This window comes from Pteropus alecto, unplaced genomic scaffold, assembly GCF_000325575.1.
Source record: "Pteropus alecto unplaced genomic scaffold, ASM32557v1 scaffold50, whole genome shotgun sequence".
Classification (NCBI taxonomy): Eukaryota; Metazoa; Chordata; class Mammalia; order Chiroptera; family Pteropodidae; genus Pteropus; species Pteropus alecto.
The window spans coordinates 18,132,684-18,157,897 of NW_006431918.1; the positions used below are offsets into that span (position 1 = coordinate 18,132,684).

Consider the following 25,214-nt stretch of genomic DNA (forward strand, 5'->3'; position numbering starts at 1 on the left):
CACTGTGTATCCTGAAACTGCTGACTTCTTATCATTTCCATCCCTAAGACATTAATTTGAGACCCTGTCATCTCTTGCATGGACAAATGCAATAGACTAGGATTCATTAACCTACCTGTATTTCAGCTCCTGCTCTTTTTCTCCAATGATTTACTTTCTACACAATAATTAAAGAGATTTTTTAAAAATGAAATCTGATATCATGGTACTACTTTGCTCAAAATTCTACAAGGTTGTGTTATCAATGTTACAATAAAATCCCTGCAAACCATACATAGACTGTAGACACATAACAAACTTTTTAAATTGATGGATAAAGTCAAGTGACTTGTCTAATGTCTTAAGTTTTAGGAGAAGCAAGATTGTTGTCTCAGACTTTGATACCCTGACACAGAGAAAACTGTCCTAAGTCTGTATAGCAACCTCTTGCTCTAGTCTAGTTATCGCGCTGAACTTTTTGAATTCTTGCTCCTTTCCAACTTTCACCAAAGTGTGGAGATTGTAGTGATAATACTGTTAGTAGCAGTGATTCCTAATTATCAATTAGGAATTATCAATTATCAGTTAGGAGAAGACGGCTTTGAACATCAGGCAGATACATCATATTTGTTTCAGATGCCTCCATGGCTACTGAAAAGTGTCTGAACTGACAACACTGAAGAATTTACAAGTTAATCATTCAGGGACTTGCAAATTGGGTATGGCTTATCCAGATTTGTTAGAGTATATAGATCGGGAGGAGAAATAGTTATTAATATTAAATTGGTACTTAGAGCCTAGTTAGATACAGCCTCATTCTCATTTTTTCATTAAACATTTTCCAACTGTTCTGTTCTTCCCTAGGGATTTTATTTTTCTTTTATTCTTTGCAAGATTAAATTTCAGTATTTATTAATGGGAAAATTTCAACTTTTTTTTTTTCTAGGGTTAAATATAACCTGAGCTTTGAATTTTGTCCCTTGTAATTGGTAGGTCTTTAAAAAATTTTTGTATTGCAGATAAATCAAACCTTGTCCTTGCTTCAGAATTTATTGCCAGAAGGAGCTGATATCAGAAGTGTTGTCTGCTCCATTTCATGCTCTGTAACACTAAAACTCTATAAAAAAATGTTACATAATGCACAAGACTGTGAAAACCTAAACACAGGCACAGAAAATCATAACATGCAGGTGGGATTCTTTCAAAGCAATTTAATTATTAAATGTTACTTTTATTTTTTTCATAAAAATGCCATTTTATTTTATTATTAAATTTATTGGAGTGATATTGGCTAATAAAGTTATATAGGTTTCAAGTGTACAATTCAATAATATGTCGTATGTGTATTACATTGTGTGTTCACCACAGGCAGTTAAGTTTCCTTCCATCACCTTATATTTGACCCCGTATTACATTGTGTGTTCACCACAGACAGTTAAGTTGACCCCAATGTCACTTTTAAAGATGTGGCAATACTTATGAGTAGTAGCTATGGGTTAAACTCATTATCAAACAGAAAATACGTGCTTGTCACTTGTTTGTTGAATATACATTGATATAAATGTATTGATCATATTCTTATGAAGTCATGAAGGGCTCTGTACAAAACAAGTTATAATAATTATTTTGTTTTCTGCAATGAGTTTGTCACTTCTTTCTTCCCTGACCAAAGGATAAACACCTACTTCATACTTGTTTTTGGCTGATCATGATGGCTGTTGAGAATGTCATAGACCAATTTTAGGAAATAGGTGTTGAGATTTAGTCTTTGCAAAAGCTGATGGAGAGCGGCATTGCTGACTGTGATGAGGGCGAACCTGGATAACTAGCCATCCACTCTGTTGGCCCAGAACTCATGTTTTCTGTTAATACCAATAATAATGGTGATACTACTATTAATAATAGCAGTTAATTTTTACTAAGTCTTTATTATGTGCTAATGCTAGGTAACTTATACACATATCATTAATCTTTACAGCCATTCTGCACTGTAGGTATTCTTGTAGGTATACTTTATAAATGAATAAGAGTCAAACAGCTACCTGGTGGCAGAGCTAGGATGTATACCCGTGTTTTTTTGTTTTTTGTTTTTTTTTTGCTGTACTGCACTGACTTAGCATATAGGCATATCTTGTACTAAGGAACTAAGGAACAGGTATGACAATAAGAAGCTTTATCACCCCTCTTGTATTTCTGCTTTGAGATTATAAATAAACAAGTACTAGATATGCCTCCAAACAGGTGACCATCCTCCACCATTTAAAAAAATGAAAGCATTATATACAGTAAATGCTGGAGCTCTATTTTGAAGAATCGTCACTCCTGAGCAAAATTAATAGTTTGTACTGTTTAAAAAAATAAAACATATGCTTATTATTTTTTTTCTTAAAATAAAATAACTGAAGAGAAATACATCTATTATATGAGAAAATTATGGGTAAGATGCTTTAAGATGGTGTCATTTCATATCTGAATGTTTACATTGCCTATGTGTAGATCGTACTTTTAAAATTCATGTTCTTCTAGGACTTGAAGAAACCACCTACACTAAATGAAGCAGCCGATCTTTGCAGAATGCACTGTCTTAGTGTGATTTTCCTTCAACATTTACCCCTGTCGCAAAGAGCTAAGAGTAGAATCATTACTTATATTTGGGACAGAACACTTCTACCATTTTTAAATATGGTAGGTGAACCTCATGAAAGTTCATAAATAATGTAAATTCAATAAGGCAAAAGTTGGAAGGCAGAATACTTTGCTTTTTCTGATTTGCTTTTTTCTGTATGCATTTTAAAAATTGCTACCAGCAAACAACATGTTTCTAGGAAAGATAGTCCTGTCATATGTAAAAGTACTCAATAAGTAAAGTAATTCAGCTTCATGAAAAATGACCCATACTCTGAAGAATTCTAAATAATCAATTTCTTTGAAGAAACAATTTTTACTATTGATATGTATGTGTAAAAAATGATTTATATCATTTACATGTGTATACTTTATTCATTAAAATAGAAAAATTAATGTAAAAGTCATTTGTCAGCTATTGTGAAACTTTAAAAATCTTAGTTTCCATATTTGTCATAGTGCTTCTCAGTTTTATATTTTTGTATAGTGTATTGCAATCTTATTTTGAATTAACACCTTAGTTCAAGGAAAAAAGTACATCTTGCAAAAAACTTTAACCAAAGAGAATATTACATAATCTCTTTTATTATAACTCTAAGCCTGCTAAGAGTAAAATCATTCCCATTAGGTTTAGCACAGTATGAGATAATGGGATACTAAGTTACATAAAGGTAAAGTAATGTTTTTATGAGATTTTGAGAAACCCATATAATACAGTAAATTAAGGTATAGTTATCATTGTAAAACTACATTGTTGATTTTATTACCTGATCATTATCGGCGCAATCATATTATGTATGCAGGTGATATTTTATTTTATATTTAAGAAACCCCATCTTATGTGTGATTGTATTTTATTTAGGCACTAACTCATTAAATGATGCCATAAGCAACTTTTAATTGAACCTCTCTATAACAATAAATTCTCTATAATGACTTTATTATTTTGGGTCAATAAAGGAATATTTTTTGTGTTCATGATTGTGCTGAGTTCAAAAGAATCATTTCATTTTAGAACTACAAGTTACCTAGGAAGATATAGATTAATCATGTTATCTTATAGTTGTGGAAAATGTAGCATAAAGGTAAGTCATTTGTATACAGTTATATATTTTGTTGATGCCAGAACATTGTGTTTTGATATTTACTCTAGTTTCTTTTTCTTTGTATAAGGCATAGATCCTGTTGAGGGAAGTTTAAAAACGATATGTGCATCCTGGAAAAATTTTATCATTAAAACATGCCTCTCTTCTTTTTTTTTTCCAGCTAAAGAAATGTACATTTTTCATCCTAAAACAATTAAAGGCTAGAAATAATTGGGATGTGAATTTCACTGGCCTGCCTGACTTAACTGATACTAGTTTGTGGAAAAATATTGCTTATTATTATGAAATTGAATATAATAGAGGTATGTTTTAAATAACTGTACAGTTAATTATTCATTTTTTGGTGGGTGGGTGAGAATCTGACAAATAATGGCAATGAGCTATTCATTAATTAATTACAATTGATAGGAAGTTTCTTCATGGTTATTTTCTTTGGAAAGTCTGAATTTTCACAAGAGGTAAATGGTTCCATGGAGGACCGTGTAAGGACTTTTTTTTTCCCCAAAACTATGAGACAATATCAGCTGTTTGGGGAAAAAAAGTTTAAATGAAAGGATTATATGGAGCTACCCCTAGAACAATGTGCTATGTTACCATTTATTGCATATCTTTGATATATAAGATCATATGCATATATTGTTTTGGACAAGGTACTGTTCCTGTGAAATCTGGAAAGGGTGTCAGGTTGTAGTATTATATGAAGGAGGAAGATGCACGATAAGGGGAACTCTGCCCCACTTTTCCCAGCAGGACCTGCAGAACCGATCTTGGCTCCTGGCTCCTTTATTTATCATATTGACGCCACGGACTGACATCTCATTGGCCTACCTGGTTTTGTTTTCTTAGTGACAGAAAATTATAGCAACGTCGGTAACAGTTCAAAGATATTTTTACTTTCTTATAACATTAGTTACAACATGAAAAATATACGAGAACCTATTCTGTTTTATTTTGAGCATCCAAGATGAGATTCTCACAGACGTAAACCTATGAAATAATTCACACACTTGTAAAACAGAAAATATGGTGACTATCACTCAGACTTTAATTATTAATTTGAATATATTTCTTCTTCTACCTAGGACTAAATTTGGGATTAGGTGACACTTTGATGCAGGAGTATCAGAAGTTGTGGAACATAGTCTTAACATTATCGGGGGACGAGGATTTCGGAGGACCCATACCCATTAGGACAACAACCAGACTGTTCCTTACACAGAAAGAAACAACACCTAGAGGTACTGACAATTTTTTAACATTAATCTCATTCAGGACAGAAAGAGATTAGCAATGTAATCCATGTTTAGAAAATAAACCTGACCTTTTAAAGTTCTTTTTTTTTAAAATTTATTTTTATTATGGTGACATTGGTTTAAAGTTCTGCCTTTTTTTCAGGATTAGTTCTGCTGATTAGCTTTCATAACTACACATTTTCTTTGCCTTTCCATCACTTTATTTGTTTACTTGCTTGCTTATCTATCTATCTATCTATCTATCTATCTATCTATCTATCTATCTATCTATCTATTGTGAGGACATGAGAAAAAAAGCTAACAGTTATTAAACACTACCAAATATTGTGCTTTACCCTTCACGTAAATTTTCTTTTTTGGTTTGCAAAAGGGCCCTACTCACGGTATTGTCAATCTCATTTTACAGATCAGGTCTCGAGAAGGTGTCATAAATCACATAGCTAATCCATGGTAGAAGATTTGAATCCATGTCTGTCTGTCTTCATAGTCAGGAACAGAGGCATCTTGTAATAATATCTTTACTGTATTTTCTACAAAAAAGTTTAGGTTTTGCTAAAGCTCATATGGAGAAACCGGCTTGTATTTAAGTAGACCTCTAGGAATTGTGATTGACAGATTAGACCAGCCTGTTTATGTGGAAAATTAGTCCCTGTTTATTTGGGACTAAATAAGACATATAAATGTTCTTTTAAGTTTCAACTAATCAAAGAAATAGATATTATTTGTATTACTATTTCATTTTATTAATATTGATGATTAAATTTAGAAATTTTTATAAACTTTATTTCCTTTGGTCTGTGGAAAAATAGGCATATTTCTTACTGCAGTTCAGAATAAATATTTGTCTTTTCCTGATTGTATAGTGATATTGTGACTATTCCTCAAATGCCTTCAACTTCAATTGCAATAAAATTCTACATCAGTTCACTTAATATATACTTACATTTGTGACTTATTAGGTGTAATATAAATTTGATTAAAACATCCTGATTTGCAACTTCAATAATACTTCAATTCTTTTGAAGTATTATTCATTTTGCAATGAACATCGAAAATGTTTAGCTTTGCTATTCCAGAAACATTTGCATCATGATGGTAAATTATTATTAGAGTTTTATATTCAAATGTTAATTGTATTCCTGAATACTACCAGGATCAAATCAAGAAATTCAAAAATTGGGACTCATTCCTCTGAAAGCTGAGATTATAGAAGATTATGCTGGAGATATTTTGTCGGAACTACCTTTTCTAAGCAGGTATTCACAGAAAAACTTTGCCTGTTTGTGATATCTATATTTCTATATCACTGGGTATAGTGAACTGGATTTATTGTTTACATATTTTATATATATGATTAAAATTCCCAGTTGGAAGATACATTTTAATGAGAATTTTAGTGAATTTGCTTTATTTATGTGATTGATTATCATAATTTTAAAAAATACTTCTGTATCTTTCTTAAAAAAACTTTCATTCCTCAATATAGAAATATCTCCTTTACCTTTTCCTCTGTAGTAGGTATAACAAGTTAAGGGTATGATTAAAGGAGCGGGTGTTAGAAGTATGGCAGTAGCTAAGATATAGAAATTAAAGGCCAGATGTGAAAGGAATTATTGATGTGGATCTCAAAATTATCGAGAATGATGAGAAAAGAAAATAGTAAGGAGAAAGGCAGTAAACTAGGTTTATATCTTCAGTGAAAGAAACAGAGCAACAGGGGGATAACTTTCACAACAAGGAAGGGTTGTTGGAGTTGACAGTGGATTAAGGCTGAATGAAGGATAACTATACTAAATTTATTCATTGTTTATCTGAAATTCAGATTTGTCTGTATAGCCTACATTTTTATTTGCATCATCTATCGATCCAATATTAGAGGCATATATTTCAATGGGATGGAAAGGGAAACAGATGTCTTGAAGCAGCAGAGACGAACAAGGAGGGTATACAATTGCCTCTAGGCCCAATAGGAAGAGAGTTATTGAAATAAAAAAAATTAGTCAAACTTGAAGAGGAAACAATGGAAGCAGAAAAGTTCCTCAGGGAAGAGTCAAGTTTTAGTCAGAGACATTTGGGTTAAAGGAGTATTCAAAGAAGAGTTTATGGATAAAGAAAATTGCTGTTGACAGTCTCTAAGTTCTAGAAGATGTAGTGAAGGGGTTTAGTAGGATTATTGAAATAGATTCAAATGAAGATTGTAGGCTGGTAATGATGTATGGTGACCTTATATGCGTAGACTGTGGGTGAAGAAAGATAAATGGACATATCTGGTCTGATGGTTCTAGTTCTGAAGGTGGCTTAAGAATTCCAAATATTAACCATCATTCTAGAGATGGATCTTTTAGGCAGTTAATGATGATGAGATAAGGAATGCTGGAATGTGTATGGTGGGCAAATTGTGATTATTGGTGGTCTCACAAGGAGACTGGAGCATTTGGAAGTAAAGTATACTAGTTGCATATATGACAGACCTCACTGTTAATCAAATAAAAAAATTAAAACTACAGTTAGTCATTATTCAACATTCTTCATTTGGGTAAAATTTACAAGACTAAGTGATGCCAAAGTGATGTCAAGATGTACGGCAATGGGAACAAGCCAGAAAGAGGATGGAAACGTCCAAACATTTACAATGGGATAGAAACTGGTGAGACCTAGTGAAGTTTGAGATGTGCATTTTCTACAATTTAACTAGAGAAAACTCTCCTGTGTTTGAGTAAGAAAAATTGCATTAATGACTTTTGCAGTAAGTTTGTATAGAAGTAAAATAAATGTACATCAGTAGGAAAATAAAAAGTATATTGTAGGAAATTAATACAATGCAAATATTCCACAGTGAAAATAAATACCTGTGCACAAACATATACATCAACATGTAATCTCAATATGATTTTGATAATCTCAAAATCATATTGTTCATGTAACGTAGTAAGGTAGAGAATGATATACCTTTCATGATATTTATGTGCAGTCTGAACTTGCATGGGCATGATAAATACAAGGTAGCAGTTGCTCTTTGGAAGAGAGAAGATCGAGATTTCTTAGCAGCATCTAGGAAATTTAAAATAATGTGCAATGTTTTATTTCTTTACAATAAATAAGATCTGAAGCAAATCTGGAAACCATTAACATTTAGCAAAGTGGGTAATCATTCCTGTGGTCATCTAGTATCATAAATTTATTTTTTGTTTTTTTAAATTAAATTTATTGGAGTGACATTGCTTAGTAAAATTATACAGGTTCAAGTGTACAATTCAATAATACATCATATGTATATTCCTTTATGTGTTCACCACCCTAAGTAAAATTTCCTTCCATCACCATATATTTGACTCCTTTTACCCTTATCACCTCCCCGCTCCCCTCTTCCCTCTGGTAACCACTAAACTGTTGTCTGTGTCCATTGTCTCTGTTTGTCATGTCCATTTGTTGCTTTCAGTTTTATATCCCACAAATAAGTGAGATCATATGGTTCTCAATTTTTTTCTGTCTGACTTATTTCATTTAGCATGATAATCTTAAGCCATCCCTGTTGTCACAAATGGCAGTATTTCATCTTTTCTTATGGCTGAGTAATATTCCATTGTATGTATATGCCACAGCTACTTTATCTAGTTATCTATCAAAGGACACATTTTTGCTAGCAAGTTTTGAGTTCATATTGCCAACTTTTCTTTTCTATGAAATCTGCAAATTATATCTTGACTCTGTCTTCTGAACTTCTGATTGTAATTGGATGTCTCATCCCACACTCAATGTGTAAATACCAAACTCCTGCTCTGGCAGGAATCTCATCTTCCCTTAGTGTTCCAATCTCCACATTCTCTTTTCTTCCAGTTTCTCAAGCCAGAATGCTTGGAATCATGCTTGACTTCTTTGTATTTTTTATACCACATCCAGTCTGTCAGCCAAACTCATTTTTCTTCTTTCAAAATATATGTAGAATATTTCCTTTTCTTGCTTCTGTCCGCTCTCCATATCGTGTATAATCTGCCATTGCCTCTCGATTATTGCAGTAGCCTGCCAACTGGTCTCCTACTTCTGCCTTTGTCTCCTTCACTGTGTGGTCAGCACAGAAGCCAGAAGGAGGCTGCTGAGGAAAAAAAAAATCAGATTATTTCTCTCCTCTGCACAAAACCTTTCAAGAATTTTCAACTCACTCAGGTAAAAAGGACTATGGAGTTCTATTGCTCTGTGTCCTCAAACCTACTTTCCTTTACCATTTTGACCTACTAATTTCCTACTAATCTCTCCCAAATTCTCTTGCTCTGTCCATGCTGGTCTCCCTGCTGTTCCTTTTTTCCCCCAGACTTATTGAGATATAATTGATATATAATATTGTGAAACTTTTAGATGTACAATGTGATGATTTGATACACAAATGTACTTCAAAATGATCACCATAATAAGTTTGTTAACATATTCATCACCTCACTTAATTATCCATTTTTTGTGGTGAGAACATTTAAGACCTACTCTCTTAGCAAGTTGCAAGTATACAATACAGTATTGTTAACTAAAGGCACCATGATGTACATTATAGACCCAGAACTTACTCCTTACAACTAGAAGTTTGTATTCTTTGACCTGTATCTCCCCATTTTTCCCATCCCCAGCCTCTGGCAGTTACCATTTGACTCTCTGTTTCTATGAGCTTAGTTTGTTTTTTGTTTTTTTTTGTTTTTTTTCAGATTCCACTTATGAATGATATATATGATATATGTCTTTCTCTGTCTGGATTTCTTTCTTTTTAATGGCTAGGTAATATTCCATTGTGTATGTATGTGTGTGCGTGTGTGTGTGCGCATGTGTGTGCGTGTGTGTGTGTGTGCGCCTGCCTGTCTATCACATTTTCTTTACTCATTCATCTATTAATGGATATTTAAATCGTTTCCATGTCTGGCTGTCACGTTTCTTGAACACAGCAGTTGCTCTCCTACCTTATGGCCTTTCTACTTGCTCAAAATGTTTTGACTCAGACAATCCTTAATCCATTGCTCAACTACCTATTCAGCAAGGCTTTTCCTGACCATTCCTCTTAAAACCACAGCATCTCCTTCTCTCAGAACTCACTAGCTTGTCTCCCTGCTTTATCTTTCTCCTTCATGCTTTTCACCATCTGGCATAGTATATATAGTCATGCACTGGGTAATGATGTTGCAGTCAGCAATGGCCACATATGTGATAGTGGTCCCATAAGATTATAATGATTGATAAGCAAAAAGTTTGTGATGTTGAAAGAAAAGGCTGGACCCAACTATGGTGTTGAATTTACCGCTAGTTCTGGGTAGTGTAAATAGTCAAGGAGGCTGTCTACCTGCCCTGCATCTCTGTGCCTGCCCAAGGCTCTGGCTCTGAGTTGGCGAGGGAGTGAGAAGAGTGGGCTGGGAAGGAGGGGAGCCAGGAGCCTGTCCTCCCGCTGTGCCTGTCCCTGCATATACACAGAAATGTGCGCATATACACAGAAATGCGCGGAGCGCGCACGCACGCGCGCGCGCGCGCACACACACACACACACACACACACACACACTCATATGGACAAAGTCATTTCCCTTCCTTTTCTCTTTATCTCTTTCCTTCCAGTCACTTTCTACTCTTTCTCCTTTTCTTTCCCTCCCTTTCTCCTTTTTGTTATTTCTCTTCTCAAACTTTATTTCTCTGGGTCTCTTTTGATCTCTGCTCTCCCTTTCTCTCCCCTACTCTTCCTTCCATCTCTCCCTCTTCCCTTTCTCCTGACATGTACTCTCCCTGTGAAGGCACCTCCCTCCACAGCCCTCTTACGGTCCCTGCAACATGTGAGTGCGTGTGCACACACTATCTCATACCATATTTTTTATTGTTCCCTTCCTATGTTTAGATACAAAAATACCATTGTGTTGCAATCCCTATAGTATTCAGTACAGTAACATGCTGAATAGATTTGTAGCCTAAGAGCAAGAGGTTATACCATGTAGCCTAGGTGTGTGGTAGGCTAGGCCATCTAGTTTTGTGTAAGTGAGCTCGATGATGTTTGCATGAGGAAATTACCTAACAATGCATTTGTCATAACATATTTGATCATTAAGCAACCCATGACTGTATTTTACCTTCATATTTCTTTATTGTCTGTAACCCTCTGTCATTATATAAACTCCACAAAGACAGTTTTCCTATGTCCGTTTTGTTCATTGACATATTCTCAGCATCTATAAGAGTGCCTGCTATGTGCAGGTACTCAATGAAAATTTTGGACTGAACGAATAGTAGGTTCACAGGTGTCATTCTCTAATTTTTTCTCTATGCTTGAAATATTTTACAAGTATACACACATACACACATGTTAAAATAATCTACAGGGGTCTCTCAACTTTAGAAATACCATCTTTTATAATTAAGGCTATGTATTTCATCATTATTTGGTACCTAATTCAATTCCACATACAAATAAATTCTTTTTTCTTTATTCTTTTATTGCTATAGAGATGACAGTTCTACAAATAGTCTTGCCCATTTCTTGGCTATTTCTTCATGAGATAAATTGTTTTTAAAAACATGTTTTGCTCATTTAGAACTATAAAATTAAGAGTAAAATTCCATTAAATAAGTTCATGGCTTACGGTAGAAATAATGTGTATATTTTAATGTATACTTTTTGATTTTTTTCCCCAGTGATGACCCAGCTGTTATATCTCTTTCTAAGAAGAAAGAATTTGATGAACTCAGACATTGGCATTCTTTTAGACTTCTCAGTGATGATTTTGAAAGGACTAGCTGCAACAGTGATGGTAAGTATAACTAATATATAGTAAACCTTTTCAACATGCTTACCTATTAAAGAATGGTATTGTATGTATAAGAAAAAGATGACTCATCTGAAATTAATGAAATCTAATTTATAGTCTCCTCCTTCACTCTCTCAGACTACCATACAAATTTCCACACCTTTCACATCAGAACCAGAGATAAGCTTGTTTCTATAGTATGAAAAATGTGATTCCAATCAATCCTTTGGGTAAAAAATCAGTTTTGTTGAGACAGGGTCTTTTAAGAAAATATTTTTAGGTTGCTACAACAAATTACATGTTATTAACTCTTCTTTAGTTCTTTGTTCTTTTCCATTAAAAATTCATGTTGTATTATCTCAGGAGACCCAATGCCTTCATTAATCACATTATATTTTCAGCATTTACCCAAATTAGTAGTTAAATTAATTACTTGCTTTAAAACACTGTTTACTAATTATATTAATAAGTGAAACATGTCTTAAATATTCAAATAATCTAATCGTTATTTTGGCATGAGTTATTATAGGTTAATATAGTTTTCTAATCTTATTTTCTTCTTGGATTTAAAATTGGTACCAGAAAATCTGTATAGGAAAAATTAAAAATCAGTTACACACACTTCGGATTTCTTATAGATTGGGAAGTGGAAGCCAGATTCGTATTACAGGTCTCTGACACATGCATTCAGCATCTATCCTGTGAATTGAGACCTATGATGTGTTCAGCTTTGTGATGAATTCTGAGAGTATAGCAGGGAACATGAAAGATATGTTCATGCTCTTGTAGTGCTCACAGTCTAGCAGGGAAAGCAGATGTTAAACACACTGTTACAGAGATAATATTTAAAATTATAATGAATACTACAATCAGGTGCAGAGGGTGTGAAGAGAGTTGGATTGAGGAATCTGGAAATTTTTAAGCCAAATCTGAAAGATGAAGACAGTTAACTGGGTGTGCGGTAGTGGTGGGGACCAGTAGGGCGACACCACGACAGGAAGCCATCAGAGAGCCTGGAGTACAGAGATTGATGTGAGGTGAGTTTGAATCATGCAGGCTTTAGTGAAGATTTTGAACAATAGAAGAGTAACAGGAAGCCACTGAAATGTTGAAACCACATGAGTAATATGGTCAGGTTTATATCTTAGAAGAATTGCTTTGGTAGTGCCAGGTAAGTACTAGACTAATTGGGGGGATCGCTTTGTAAATTATGGAAATGTCTAATCACAATGCTGTACACCTGAAACTAATATAAAATAATATTCTATATCAACTGTAATTAAAAAATAAAAATTAAAAAGAATTGCTTTGGCAGCAGAATACAAAAAGAATACATACCTTTTAGTTCTATCTGGTACTGCAGACAAAGAACAGTCTGCAAATTTTACTCTTGTTTCTAGAGTCTATTCTATGATATTACCTAAAATTTGATAAAGTCGTTTTAGCCAAATGTTTCTGACCTAATTTTGGAGTAGCTTTCAGATACTCTGTTTCTAAATCAGATGCTTTTGTGAGTGTCCATGTACTTTGTCCTTGACCCGGTGCTCAGTGCCATCACAGTGCCAAAGAGCTGAGTTTTCTGTTATGATTTTGATGTCCTGGAAGAAAAGGAAGGCATAAGCTCAACATCGACTTATTCTGTGAGATATATTCATAATGCCTAGTAGATTATAATGAAATGAAAATGCAAATGACAGACACTGACTTAGATTCATCCATGTTATTTAAATACGGCTCAAATAATTCGAGCTTCTATATCTCAATCTCTGACATGTCTATAATTTGATTAGTGCAAATTTTTAAGGATATTTGTCAAAGCCTTTTTCATGAATGTTCTCTGAATCAAACTCCTATTTATAAATAGCATTGTCAGCATATTTTAATAATTTTTTTGTTCCCTACAGCTAAATCCAAAGATGCTAAAGAAAGAAGGGAAATACAGAAATTACATCTTTTTTATCACATCTTGGGAAAATCTTTGATGGGAAGTAACAGATCAGTAAAGTTTATAACAAGAGGAACTCTACCACCTCCCAAAAATTCTTCCATGAAAAAAAAAACAAAACACCAGGTATAATCTTGGTCTATCAGGGCTCAGTCATGTAGGGGTCCTGAGGTCTACACTTTTCATCAGGGATCTTCATTAACAGTATCCACCATTATGCACATTGGTAATCTCATGCGTTATTAGAGAAGAAAAAACTCGTTTTTCTAAAAAAACTGTCAAATCGAGTATACTCAAAATACTAACCATGAATTATAAAAGATACCTTTATAATACTTGTAAAATGAAGAAAAGTATAATGGAGAAAACAATTCCAATAGGACCTTCACACAGAGTTAAACATTTTTAGCATTTTAGTGCATTTCCTTGCAGTCATTTTTCTTTTTATGTTATTAAAAATCTTTTGAAACACTTTTTTTTGTGGCTATATAATCTATAGTATGACATTCTATTATTTGTTTAATTTTTTCTTTTGAAATATAGAAAAACAGAAAAAAAGGAGAAAAAAAGTCTATACTCACATCTCACAATAACCACTATTATGATATACAAACTTTCAGTCATTTTTACTCATGATGTTTTTTTTTTCCCAAAAAATCCCTGTATGTACTTTTAATCTGTCTCCATCTATCATATATAATAGGCATTTTTCTGTGTCATTAAATATGCTTCCATAATAAGACATTGTTTCCCAAATTTTAAACAGCTTTTAAAAAATTATAAAGGTCAAAGATAAATTTGGGTTATTTAGGAAACTACTTTAAAAATCACTAAAATTTTACCCCACCCACAAAGTTACTTTTATTAACTTTCTGGTGACAATCCTTCCAAATATTTCAATCTATACATATTTAAAAACATACACTTGAACAATTTTAAAATTTACATATAGTTTTATTATTTTTCCCTATTAAACAATGTGTTTTGAAGAACTTTCTATTTCAATGAGTTCAAAATAAATTTTTTCTGTTAATATTTTCATGATAGTTTATAATATGTTTATTTTTCCATTTTTATTGTTTATTATGTTTCCATTATTTTACTATTATAACTTGTGCTATCATATTTGGATCTTTTACCTTTTTCTAATTTATTTAGAGAAGTAATTACTGGATGAAAGACTATAAAAAATTTTAGGGCTTTTGATATACATTTTTGATATTCATTTTAATATATATTCTCATTTTAGAGGGCTATCCCAAATTTTATTCTTATTTTAATATTATTATAAATAATAATAATATGTTATTGGTTTATTGAACTCTCATGGGAAAAACACTGTACTAAGTTACATAGTGAGTCATTGACCAAGGGTGGACTCTAGAACCTGCCCTTTTAGCCATTCAGTTATAATAATGACCTTTATCAATGTACGATAATGCCTGGCTTTTTTTTTTTTTTTTAATTCCTCTCGGTGAGAGGTTTTAATCTCAATTATTTGAACACTAGCGATATGAGTATATTTTTAAAATTTAGAATCCATTTGTGTTTATTCCCCTATGAATTTATCTCATGTCCTTTTATCTACTGCTGCTAGAGTATTTTCCTTTTGCTTTTTTATTGCTGAGAGCTATGCATATTTGTCATACATGTTGAAAATATTTTCTAAGTCTTCATTCTCTATTTTGTGCTTAAGGAAGTTCATTTTTTCTGGATGTTATCCCTGTAGACCACTCTCTCCTGGGATATCATTTTACCTCTGGTTAGGATGTGCTACTCGCATGAGGAGACAACGTTGTTTATTCCATTGTTTCTGTCCTGAAGAGGGAGAGGAAGAAAGAGAGTTAAATAAGGATGTACCCTGAGTTCTGGACAAGAAATTTGTTTTAGAGATCGGCTATGGCAACATTCTCTTTTTTATGCAGTAGTCCAGATATTACAATATTAGACCTGATGACTTTGTACCTCATTCAGACTTACTAGTTTTCTCTTGGGAATCACTGGGCAAAAGTAGTATTTGTTTTACTATAAAGCATAACATGCTACACTCCTGGGCAGTTTTTGTGATTACACCACAGTTTGTCTAATTTTATAAATGGTATATGCCCCTTAGACCCAACCCCACAGACGTGGAATGTCAGAACACAGGTTTTCAGCATAATAGATTGAGAAAATAATAGCTGAGGAGACAGAATGGGGAATGTTGAATTATTATGCTTGTATAAATATAGATGTTTGCATGTAATTATTTGGGTTCCTTAAGGTGCTACTTCAGTGTCCTAAATGGTAAACTAATGGCCTGAAATATTGTATATTTCTTTCAAAAATATCAATATTCTTCCAGATACATTTGTTTTATTGTTGATTTCTTCCTATTTCTTTGGTTTTTCTTAGAAGACAAATGCAGAAAAATTTATTGAGGAAAATCAAAAGAGACAACTAGCTAAACTAGAGAAAAGAGAGGAAGAAAGATGGAATAACTTGTCCTTACATATTGAAAAGGAAATTAAAGAAAATTTTAATTCTGGAATAAAAAGACTAGAAAATTTTCTCCAGACATGCCCTGTTAAGTCTGTAAAATTTACTGCAGAAATGGTAGGATTGGATACCTGTTTCAAATTATGGATGGAATGCTGTTTAAAACCAGGTATGTAAAATATTAATTTTAGAAATTCTTGAAATAATAAGTCAGTAAGAACAGAGCAAAAGAATTGATATTGCCCCATATGCTGGTTCTTCTGGTCTGTATGACATTGGGGATTCTTTTTGATGTCTAAAGAGTAAGCTTTCCTTTGTTTCATCTACTAATAACATGATGACTATTTGTGTATGTGATGGGTATTGGTGGATAGATTTAATATGAAATTCAATTCAGTAAACAGTTCTTCAAGGTCAGTCATGAGCTGAGTACCTCATTAGGTGCCCATGGGGCTTCTGAAGAGAAGGGCATGGGTTCTTCTCTGAAGCTACTTAATGAGCTATCTCCCAAGGGACTCAGGCACATGCTGAATTAACTGCAGTACAGTATGATAACCACAACCAAAACTATATGCAGTAAGTCCTCATGTAAATTCATCTATAGATCCTATGACTTTAAGCGTATAGTGAAACTAATTTTACCTTAGGGTTTTTGGAATAAACAGAAGTTAAGTTCTTATAGCATCTCATCAACACTATAATGAAACAACGTTAAACAAACTGGTGTTATTCGAGGACCTACTGTACGTGTGTGTGTGTGTGTGTGTGTGTGTGTGTGTATATATATATATATTACATGTAAGAAATTGAGGTTCCAGTATTGTGTGCCCAAATGTCAGTGACAGAGAAAGAACTTTAATATAACACTCATACTCCAAAGAATATGCACAAGTTAAATAATTAGTAAATTGGGGCACAACAATATTTTAGAAGAGCACCAGAGAATGAACATTTTTGTTTAGAGGGAAGATGACAGATATTTATCTCTTAATTGTGTTCACAGGAAAGTAAATATTAAGAGAGTAAAATATAGAATGGCCTTCTTTAAAAAATGTCAATTCAGCCCATATTCTGTATTAATTCTTGTATTAATAATAACTGCTGACATTATTGTATCATTTTACATGAATTAATTTGTTTAATCCTAATAGTAACTACGTGAAGTGAGACCTATTATTAGTATCTCCATGATCTGTATAAAGAAAATGAAGCTTAGACATGTAACTTTTTCAAGTTCCTAAGTCAAACACAGGCAAGTTAAATTTGAATTTCAGATAAATAACAAATTTTTTTAGGATAAGCATATGTTATGAAATACACATCTTAAACTGGATTTCCTGTATTTTTATTTACTGAAGTTGGCAACTCTATTCTATATAACTCAAGGTCACACTCAACTGCTAGTTACTATGAATTTCTCAATTATTATGAGTGATTCATATGGATATGCTTTTTTTAATCCTATATTCTTACATAACTTATGTATACTAATATTTTTTTCAACAGAAGCAGAATCCAGAGATATAAGCATAATAATTAATTTGATGAAAAAGGTTTACATACTTCATGAAAAATATTCAGAACTACTACAAAATATACATCGACAAAAATTAGCCAAATATCTAAAATATATTGGATTTGACAACTTAGCATACTCATTATGTCCTCAGGTAGATAGTATAAAAAATATTATATGACAATCATGTGTGTGTGTGTGAAATATTTTGTGTAATGTTTAGTAGAATTAATATATATCAGATTAAGTTAATGGTTAGCCAAGTATTATCCTATATAGACACTGATCTGATATTTTTTATGGTTTTGTTTTTTAGCTAGAATAAATGTTTCATTTGTACTAGGGGCACTATGGTCTAAATGTTTATGTCCTCTTCCCCACATTCATATGTTGAAATTTTAACCCCAGAGTGATGATATTTGGAACTGGAGTCTTTGGAAGGTGATTAGGGCTTGATGGCAGAGCTTTCTTGAATGGAATTACTGCCCTAAGAAAGAGACTCCAGAGAGCTAGCTTTTCCTTTCACTATGTGAGGTTATGGCAAAAAGATGGCCTTATAAAGTGCAGGCTCTTACCTGACACCAAATTTGCTACTGCCATGATCTTGAACTTTCTAACTTTCAAAACTATGAGACGTAAATGCTTGTTGTTTGCAATACACCCAGTTTATGGTATTTTTGTGGTAGTAGCCTCAGTGGATTAAATGCAGGAGCTCCCCATTTCACTTAGAACTTTTTTTTTTTTTTTTTTTTTTACCAGAGTCACAGGGCCCTAAGTATCTGGTCCTCAGTTACCAATCTGTTCCTGTTTCCAACCTGTTTGTTGAGTGAACAGAATTCCTTTTTTTTTTTGCCAAAGAGTATTATATCAGCTGTTTCTTCCCTATGAACGTCTGTTCCCTTGGATCTTAGCATGGCTTACTCCTTTAGTTGTTAATGTTTTAGGTGAACCATCATGTTATTAAAGAAACATTTTATGGCTGGCCTGAGACTATCCAATCTTAAGTTGCATTTCCTCTACTCTCCCCGCCACCCACAAAGTCACTAAGAAGTTTATTTCTCTTTCTGAATAGCATATATCACTATCTGAATATTTACATGTATGTTTACCCATTTATTTATTGTTTCTCAAAATTAGAATGTAAGTTCAATAGAACCATGGCATTTTAAAGTCTTGTTTATTGCTATGCCCCTTATATAGTAAATTTTACAAATCTGTTCAATAAATGAAAGGAAGAAATAAAGAAAAGATGTAAGGGTAAAGCGGAGGAAAGAATTCTACTATAGATGTGATTATTTCTTGTAAATTTTGTTGTTTATTCATTGGGGAAATTTCTGAAGACTTCTGGAAAGAATTAAAATTCACCCTTCAGAGAGATGGATCAAATTAAATTTTCCCCTAGGAAAATTTTACTTACTCTTGGATGTTTTTACATATACTGGTTCCTTTAAACTTCTTATTTGTCTTTAGCTGGTACTTCAAAAGAATTCTGTTTGAGAGAAAATATTTTTAAGTCAAAATATTTCTCCAAATAATGACTTGAGAACCATAAGAAGTACATTTAGAAACAGGGCAGCTGAACTTGTGCTATTTCTTGGTCTTGGTAGAGTGGAGCTACTTTCTGTTACTAGAGGAATGGAAGGGGTGGGGGACACCAGCTCAGGATGAATGGCCAGAAAAAAAAGACATAGCCTTTTGTTTTCTCTTGAACTAGTCCTTTCTATAATGGCTCTATGACTTTCCTAAGTCTTCATACCAGCCCACCACAGAGATGCAGCGTTTTGCTAGTTTGCCCATTCATGAAGAACACTAACAAGGGCCATAGTCCTTTCTAGCTATATCTTATTTCCATAAGCTCAAGGTGATTTTGGGCCACACCTTGGTAATTCTATAAATGCCTCTGGAGAGCATGAGGCCAGCTTTCCCAGGTGGCTTTTGTTCTCCCCTATTATACTTAACGTCTAGCACAGAAATAGCCCTGCATTTTGATTACCTAAGTGCGATAGCTAAAATTCAACTGTCATATTTAATAAGGCTTGTGAAGCTTTGTGGATATAGAAATGAATTACACTGCAGAAAAATATCTCAATGCAGAATATGAGATGAGCTCATAGTCCAGATCCAACCAAAGTATGGACAAGACATCTCTTTCTTTCTTTGTTCTATCCTTACCTCATATTTCCTGCATAGAGAGGGCCATGTTTCCTTAATGCTTTGAGGTACTTGAGATATTGGGAGAAATGATTTTTCCTAAAATAAATTTATAAGCTCAAAGAAAGCAATTCTGTGCCTCTTCTTTTTAAAAAACAACAACAACAACAACAACAACAACAACAACAACAACAACAACAAAAAAAACTAGGCAATGATGGACAGAATTCTAACTCCCCACTGTTTCCATCTCCAGGTCTGGAGTTTCTGCTCCAGCTCTGAAATAGGATATTTCCTTTATTATTGCATGACCAAAGTGTTACAGTTTCTTTTTTCTTTTTTCTTAAACATGAAAATAATTAGAAAAAAATGCTGCTAATTAAAATTTTTAAATTATATTTTTGGTAATTTTTAAATGAAAATTTTTTTCTGCTTCAGACCATCAATGTTTCAAAACATGTTTTATGGTTAATTCTCAACCAGGATGCCACAACATATGAATCTATATTTCTCATACTTTCCTTGTATTATCATAATCGAGTGCTATCAGAACTTCAAGAATAAAGGCTATGTGAAATATATGAATTTCTTGTAATGGTGAATTCCTTATTGATAAGTTATTTACTCATTGGGTAGAATTCTTTGAGTAAAATAATTTGTAAGATGATGTATGTTAATTATATATATTCTTATAAGAATATATATTTTTTTATTAAAGAAGCCCTTTTAAGATTAGCAAGAGTTCCTTAATTACAATACAATTTTTATTGTGTGTGGAGGGGTTGTTTGTATTTAACAGTTATCAAATATTATGCTGATTTATAATTAAAAGATTAATTCCATATTGCCTTTTGCTTATATTCTATGGAATATAGTATGACACATAAAAGTATTTTAAAAATTCTAATGAAGATATGGTATTTATATTTTATCTTCCTTTGTTAACTCTGAATAATCGTGAATGCAATCTTGTTGACACAAAGCAAACTACAACATGATTGATAATAATTTCCTTGCCCGGATTAAAAATTGTAAATATGAAAATCTAATATGTATCTTTATTTTAGGTGCAGGAATCAGATACTAAGAAGGATATTTCTAAATATTCAGTTCACATGGGAGCAGCTCGGTTTCAGTTAACACACATGAGCCCTTACTTATTTCGAGAAGAAAGAAGTGATCCGGATCCCAGGGTTCATCATTTTATACCCGACACATGGCAGGTATTTACTGAGACGATCTGCAGCCCAGGAAGTTGAAGAAACTTGATGGAAACAGTTGGTTCAGATCTAATAGTATGCAACAAATTTTGGATATGTAAATCATTATAGAATGCAACATGATGACCATGAAAATAAATTCATGTTTTGACTTAAGAGATAAAAGAACACAGAAAAGAGTCAGTTGAAATGAAAAAAAATATTGGTTCTATTAAATGATAGAGGCTGGATTAAAAATGAGTCTAACTCCAATTAGACTTCTCTTAACTATTACATTATATAATATATACATCTGTTTAATTTCAAGTCTAAAATATAGTGCCTGATGTTTAATGATATGTGTTTGGTGAGAGTTCACTATTCTTTGAAACAATGGTGCTATCAGATTATCCAAACGTTAAACAGCAGAGTCATTCATAATATATCATGATAAAAAATGATAAATGTGTAGCCTGTTATATATGTGTATATTTTTTGAAAAAACTTCTATTTTCTAAAACTTATTCATTTTATGACCTTTAATTTATAAACAGAAAAATGGATTTCAAACAACAGCAGATTTGGGCAATTTTGATTTCAGTCTGAGGTTCCCCAACTCAAGTTAAAATGAATGCAAAGAGCTGGGCTGCATAATAACCTGGGCAGGCCCCTAGCAATGACATCTGTTTATTAGGGTATTTTTCTCTAAGTTTAAGAGAAGAATTTTTTTAGTAGAAAGTGAGATGTGAATTGAGTTATTTCCAAATAACAGTAAATGATGATTCCCTTAACTACCTGCCATCTTGAACACTACGTCTCAGAAAGAACTGTGTATACTAATTCACCTTAGAGATAATTGCCATTAAATTAAAAATTGACACTAAAGATGTATTTTAAAAATGAAATATGATTCTTTTCTTATCTAGAGAGAACTTCTTGATGTTGTAGATAATAATGAATCTGCTGTAATTGTTGCCCCGACGTCATCAGGGAAAACCTATGCTTCTTACTACTGCATGGAGAAAATCCTGAGAGAGAGCGATGAAGGGGTGGTTGTGTATGTTGCTCCAACAAAGGTATTGTGTCTATATGACACTATATATCTTACAGTAATTTTCCTCAACTGTAATTTGTGCCTTTATTCATAGAGAGGTGTCAGAGTGTATAGGCTTCAGTTTTGTAGTCATGGATGTGAAGGCCTCGAGCTAGTTTTTTTACCTTAGTTTCTCTACCTGTAAAAAGAGAATAATGATGCTTACATTACAGAGTAGTCTCCCTTATCCATGGTTTTGCTTTCCATAGTTTTCGTTACTCATGGTCACCTGCGGTCCAAAAATATTAAATGGAAAATTCTAGACATGAACAATTCATAAGGTTTCAATTGTGTACCATTCTGAGTAGCATGATAAAATCTTGCATTATCCCATTCTGTCCCTCCTGGTATGTGAATCATCCCTGTGTCCAGTGTACTATATATATAAGGATTCCTACTATCTAAGGTTTCAGGCATCCACTGGGAATCATAGAATATATGCCTTACAGATAAGAGGGAACTGCTGTACTTTTATTCTAAGCATTAAGTGAAATGATATATGTAAAGTATCTAATAGTATTGTCTGGGTGTAAACAATGATCAATAAGTGGTACTATTCACCCTTATTTTTTATTCATTTTATTGCTTAAACCTCCTTAGGACCAATACTTATTAAAAATAAGGATTTGACACTTATGGGAATTTTGCTAAAAGAAACCATTTGATATTTGTGCCAGGGTTAAGAGATTATAGGCAAGTTCATGAGAGAAAGAAAGGGAGAGGAAAAGGCAGCTATTCTCAGTTTTACCTTCTCCTTGGTTGGATAAATGCTTTGTGGAATAACCCCTGATTATTGCAAGTGCTATAGGCTTCTTCCTCTAGAGCAATGTGTCTAAAACAAAGTTGAGCTGTTCTTAGCTAAATCAGAATTTTTCTCTTCATTTAGAAGGGATTTGGGGTATTCCTCTCTCTCCTTTCTTAAGAGAATACTTAATTGCAGACCTTAAAGATGTACTGAGAGGAAACTCAGAATGCTAGTTTTGGGAGGGATCATCTCTATAATACAACCTAGTCCTCTCATTTTCCAGATGAGAAAACTAATGCTTAGTGAAGTATTGTGCTGATCATTGGAGAGCCAATTAGATTTTTAAATTAAAAAATCGTCATCTGATTTCACCTGTACAAATATATATCACATTTATGTGTTATAGATTATTGTTTATTATTTCTAGCTATCACATTAATAAACAGTATGCCATATTGTACATTAAGGAAACTTTAAAATGTAACCATTGGGAAGCATTGGGTACTAGTAATTCTTTTATTAAGAAAGAAATACAAAATTGGTACTGAAATTTTTTGTGTGTAAGTTTGTTTTAGACATTGGTTTACTTTAAACAATTTTTTGTGTTGTTAGTATTTACTAAATAGCAGATTATGTCTTTTATGATTTAAGGCTCTTGTTAATCAAGTGGTAGGAACTGTCTACAGTTTATTTACCAAAACATTGCCAAAAGGATTAGTGGTGTGTGGAGTTTTTACAAGAGATTACCGTCATGACACCTTGAATTGTCAGGTATGTCACAGACATGAACACATAATAAGTAACAATGTATGTTACGACACTTTGGTAGCCACTTCAAGGTTTTAATGTGAAGATAAATTAACTTCACAATTACATTGATGAATATATTTATATTTGAGCATATTATTTTTCTTATTTGTAATTTGGTTAATTTTCAAATAATTTTCTATACAAATTAGAATATGCATTTCTTTTCTGAAATTTACAACTTTCTTCAATGGTGATGGTTTCAAATTGTGATGATTTATATTCCTAATATGTGAGAGAATAGTTATTAATGAAATAAGCTTAACATTATTGAATGCGTCAACAGCAACATACATCTGTTATACAAATTCATTTTACCTTTCCACAAATGAGATGGTTTTTAAAGCCAATATAAATATACTGTTATCTAAAATATTTTATTGAAGTTTAAAAGTTAAAGCTTGATCTTTAAAAAAAGTCAATGGTTACCTATTTTTTTAAAAAAACAGATATTGGTGACAGTACCTCAGTGTTTGGAAATACTCTTGCTATCACCTCATAGACAACAGTGGGTGAAAAGGATGAGATATGTCATATTTGATGAGGTACGCAACCTTTCATTACTAATATCCCAACTAAATAGTTTTCTATATATAAAATACATAATTTATGTATTTTAGTAAAAGTGGTGATCATATGGATAGTTATTAAAATATTCAGTTTATTAAAGAGGTATGTGCTTGTGGTAAAAAACAGATCTGGAAGGAGTTGGAATGGGAAAATGGAAACAAATTCTAGATTAAAAGTGATAGTAGCAGAGAAAAAGAATCCCAGAAATCGTTGGAGACACCCGTGACTAATTAGCAATAGAAATTTTTCTTTAACTCCATGACTTTTATCCCACTGAACTATTTTTTAAGAGGTATTTCCTTCTTTACATATATATATATATATATGTATAGATATATATTTACCTATTACTGAGTGCATTCATGACTAAAATTAGTCATATTTTCTATATTGCTAGTTAAAAAAATCTCATACTTCTTGCTAGCATTAGTTTGATAAATAATACTAGGAAAGAAATAAAAAGGAGGCTATAAATAAGCAAACAAAACAAGCAGGCTAAAATAAACAAATAAAATAGGCAGTCTTCAAATTTAGGAAGATGACGTGTAATTTGAACATTAATTTTAAGTTTTTTTCTGATACATGTACATATTCTTTTCTAATAATGCATTGAAGGTTATACATTAATCTTAAAATACTTCTTTAGCAACACTTAAACACTTCGTTTTTTATCATTCAGTTTAAAATGTCTTTTAATGCAATCATTATTTTGTTTTTGGTTTGGAGTTAATTAGAAATACATATCTTAATTTCCAAATATAATTTTAAAAAACTTTATTTTTGGTTTGTAAAAATTAGAATCTGACAGTTTCCAGTGTTGCTGAGGAAGCGGAGCAGTGGGAAGCTCATACACTGTTTGTCGGTGCAACTATGAAAATTGTTTTGACAAAAATTAATTAAAAGGATCATACTTCATGAACAAGGAATTGTAGTTATATACCCTAGTACTAGAAAAACAAGATTTAAGATCTTCAAATATAAGAC

At 32.6% G+C, this 25,214-nt stretch overlaps 1 protein-coding gene across 1 annotated transcript in view; it reads left to right on the forward strand.

The window, feature by feature from the left end:
• LOC102878872 (probable ATP-dependent RNA helicase DDX60) overlaps nt 1-25,214 on the forward strand; it is a 69,279-nt gene that overhangs the window by 14,434 nt on the left and 29,631 nt on the right. Inside the window, exons 7-20 of the mRNA XM_025042381.1 lie at nt 548-639; nt 999-1,169; nt 2,506-2,664; nt 3,871-4,012; nt 4,793-4,948; nt 6,117-6,219; nt 11,614-11,729; nt 13,631-13,797; nt 16,066-16,318; nt 17,656-17,819; nt 20,884-21,039; nt 21,942-22,091; nt 23,505-23,624; nt 24,110-24,205. Of these exons, the coding sequence (XP_024898149.1) occupies nt 548-639; nt 999-1,169; nt 2,506-2,664; nt 3,871-4,012; nt 4,793-4,948; nt 6,117-6,219; nt 11,614-11,729; nt 13,631-13,797; nt 16,066-16,318; nt 17,656-17,819; nt 20,884-21,039; nt 21,942-22,091; nt 23,505-23,624; nt 24,110-24,205 (2,045 nt within the window). The remainder of the gene's footprint in view (nt 1-547; nt 640-998; nt 1,170-2,505; nt 2,665-3,870; nt 4,013-4,792; nt 4,949-6,116; nt 6,220-11,613; nt 11,730-13,630; nt 13,798-16,065; nt 16,319-17,655; nt 17,820-20,883; nt 21,040-21,941; nt 22,092-23,504; nt 23,625-24,109; nt 24,206-25,214) is intronic.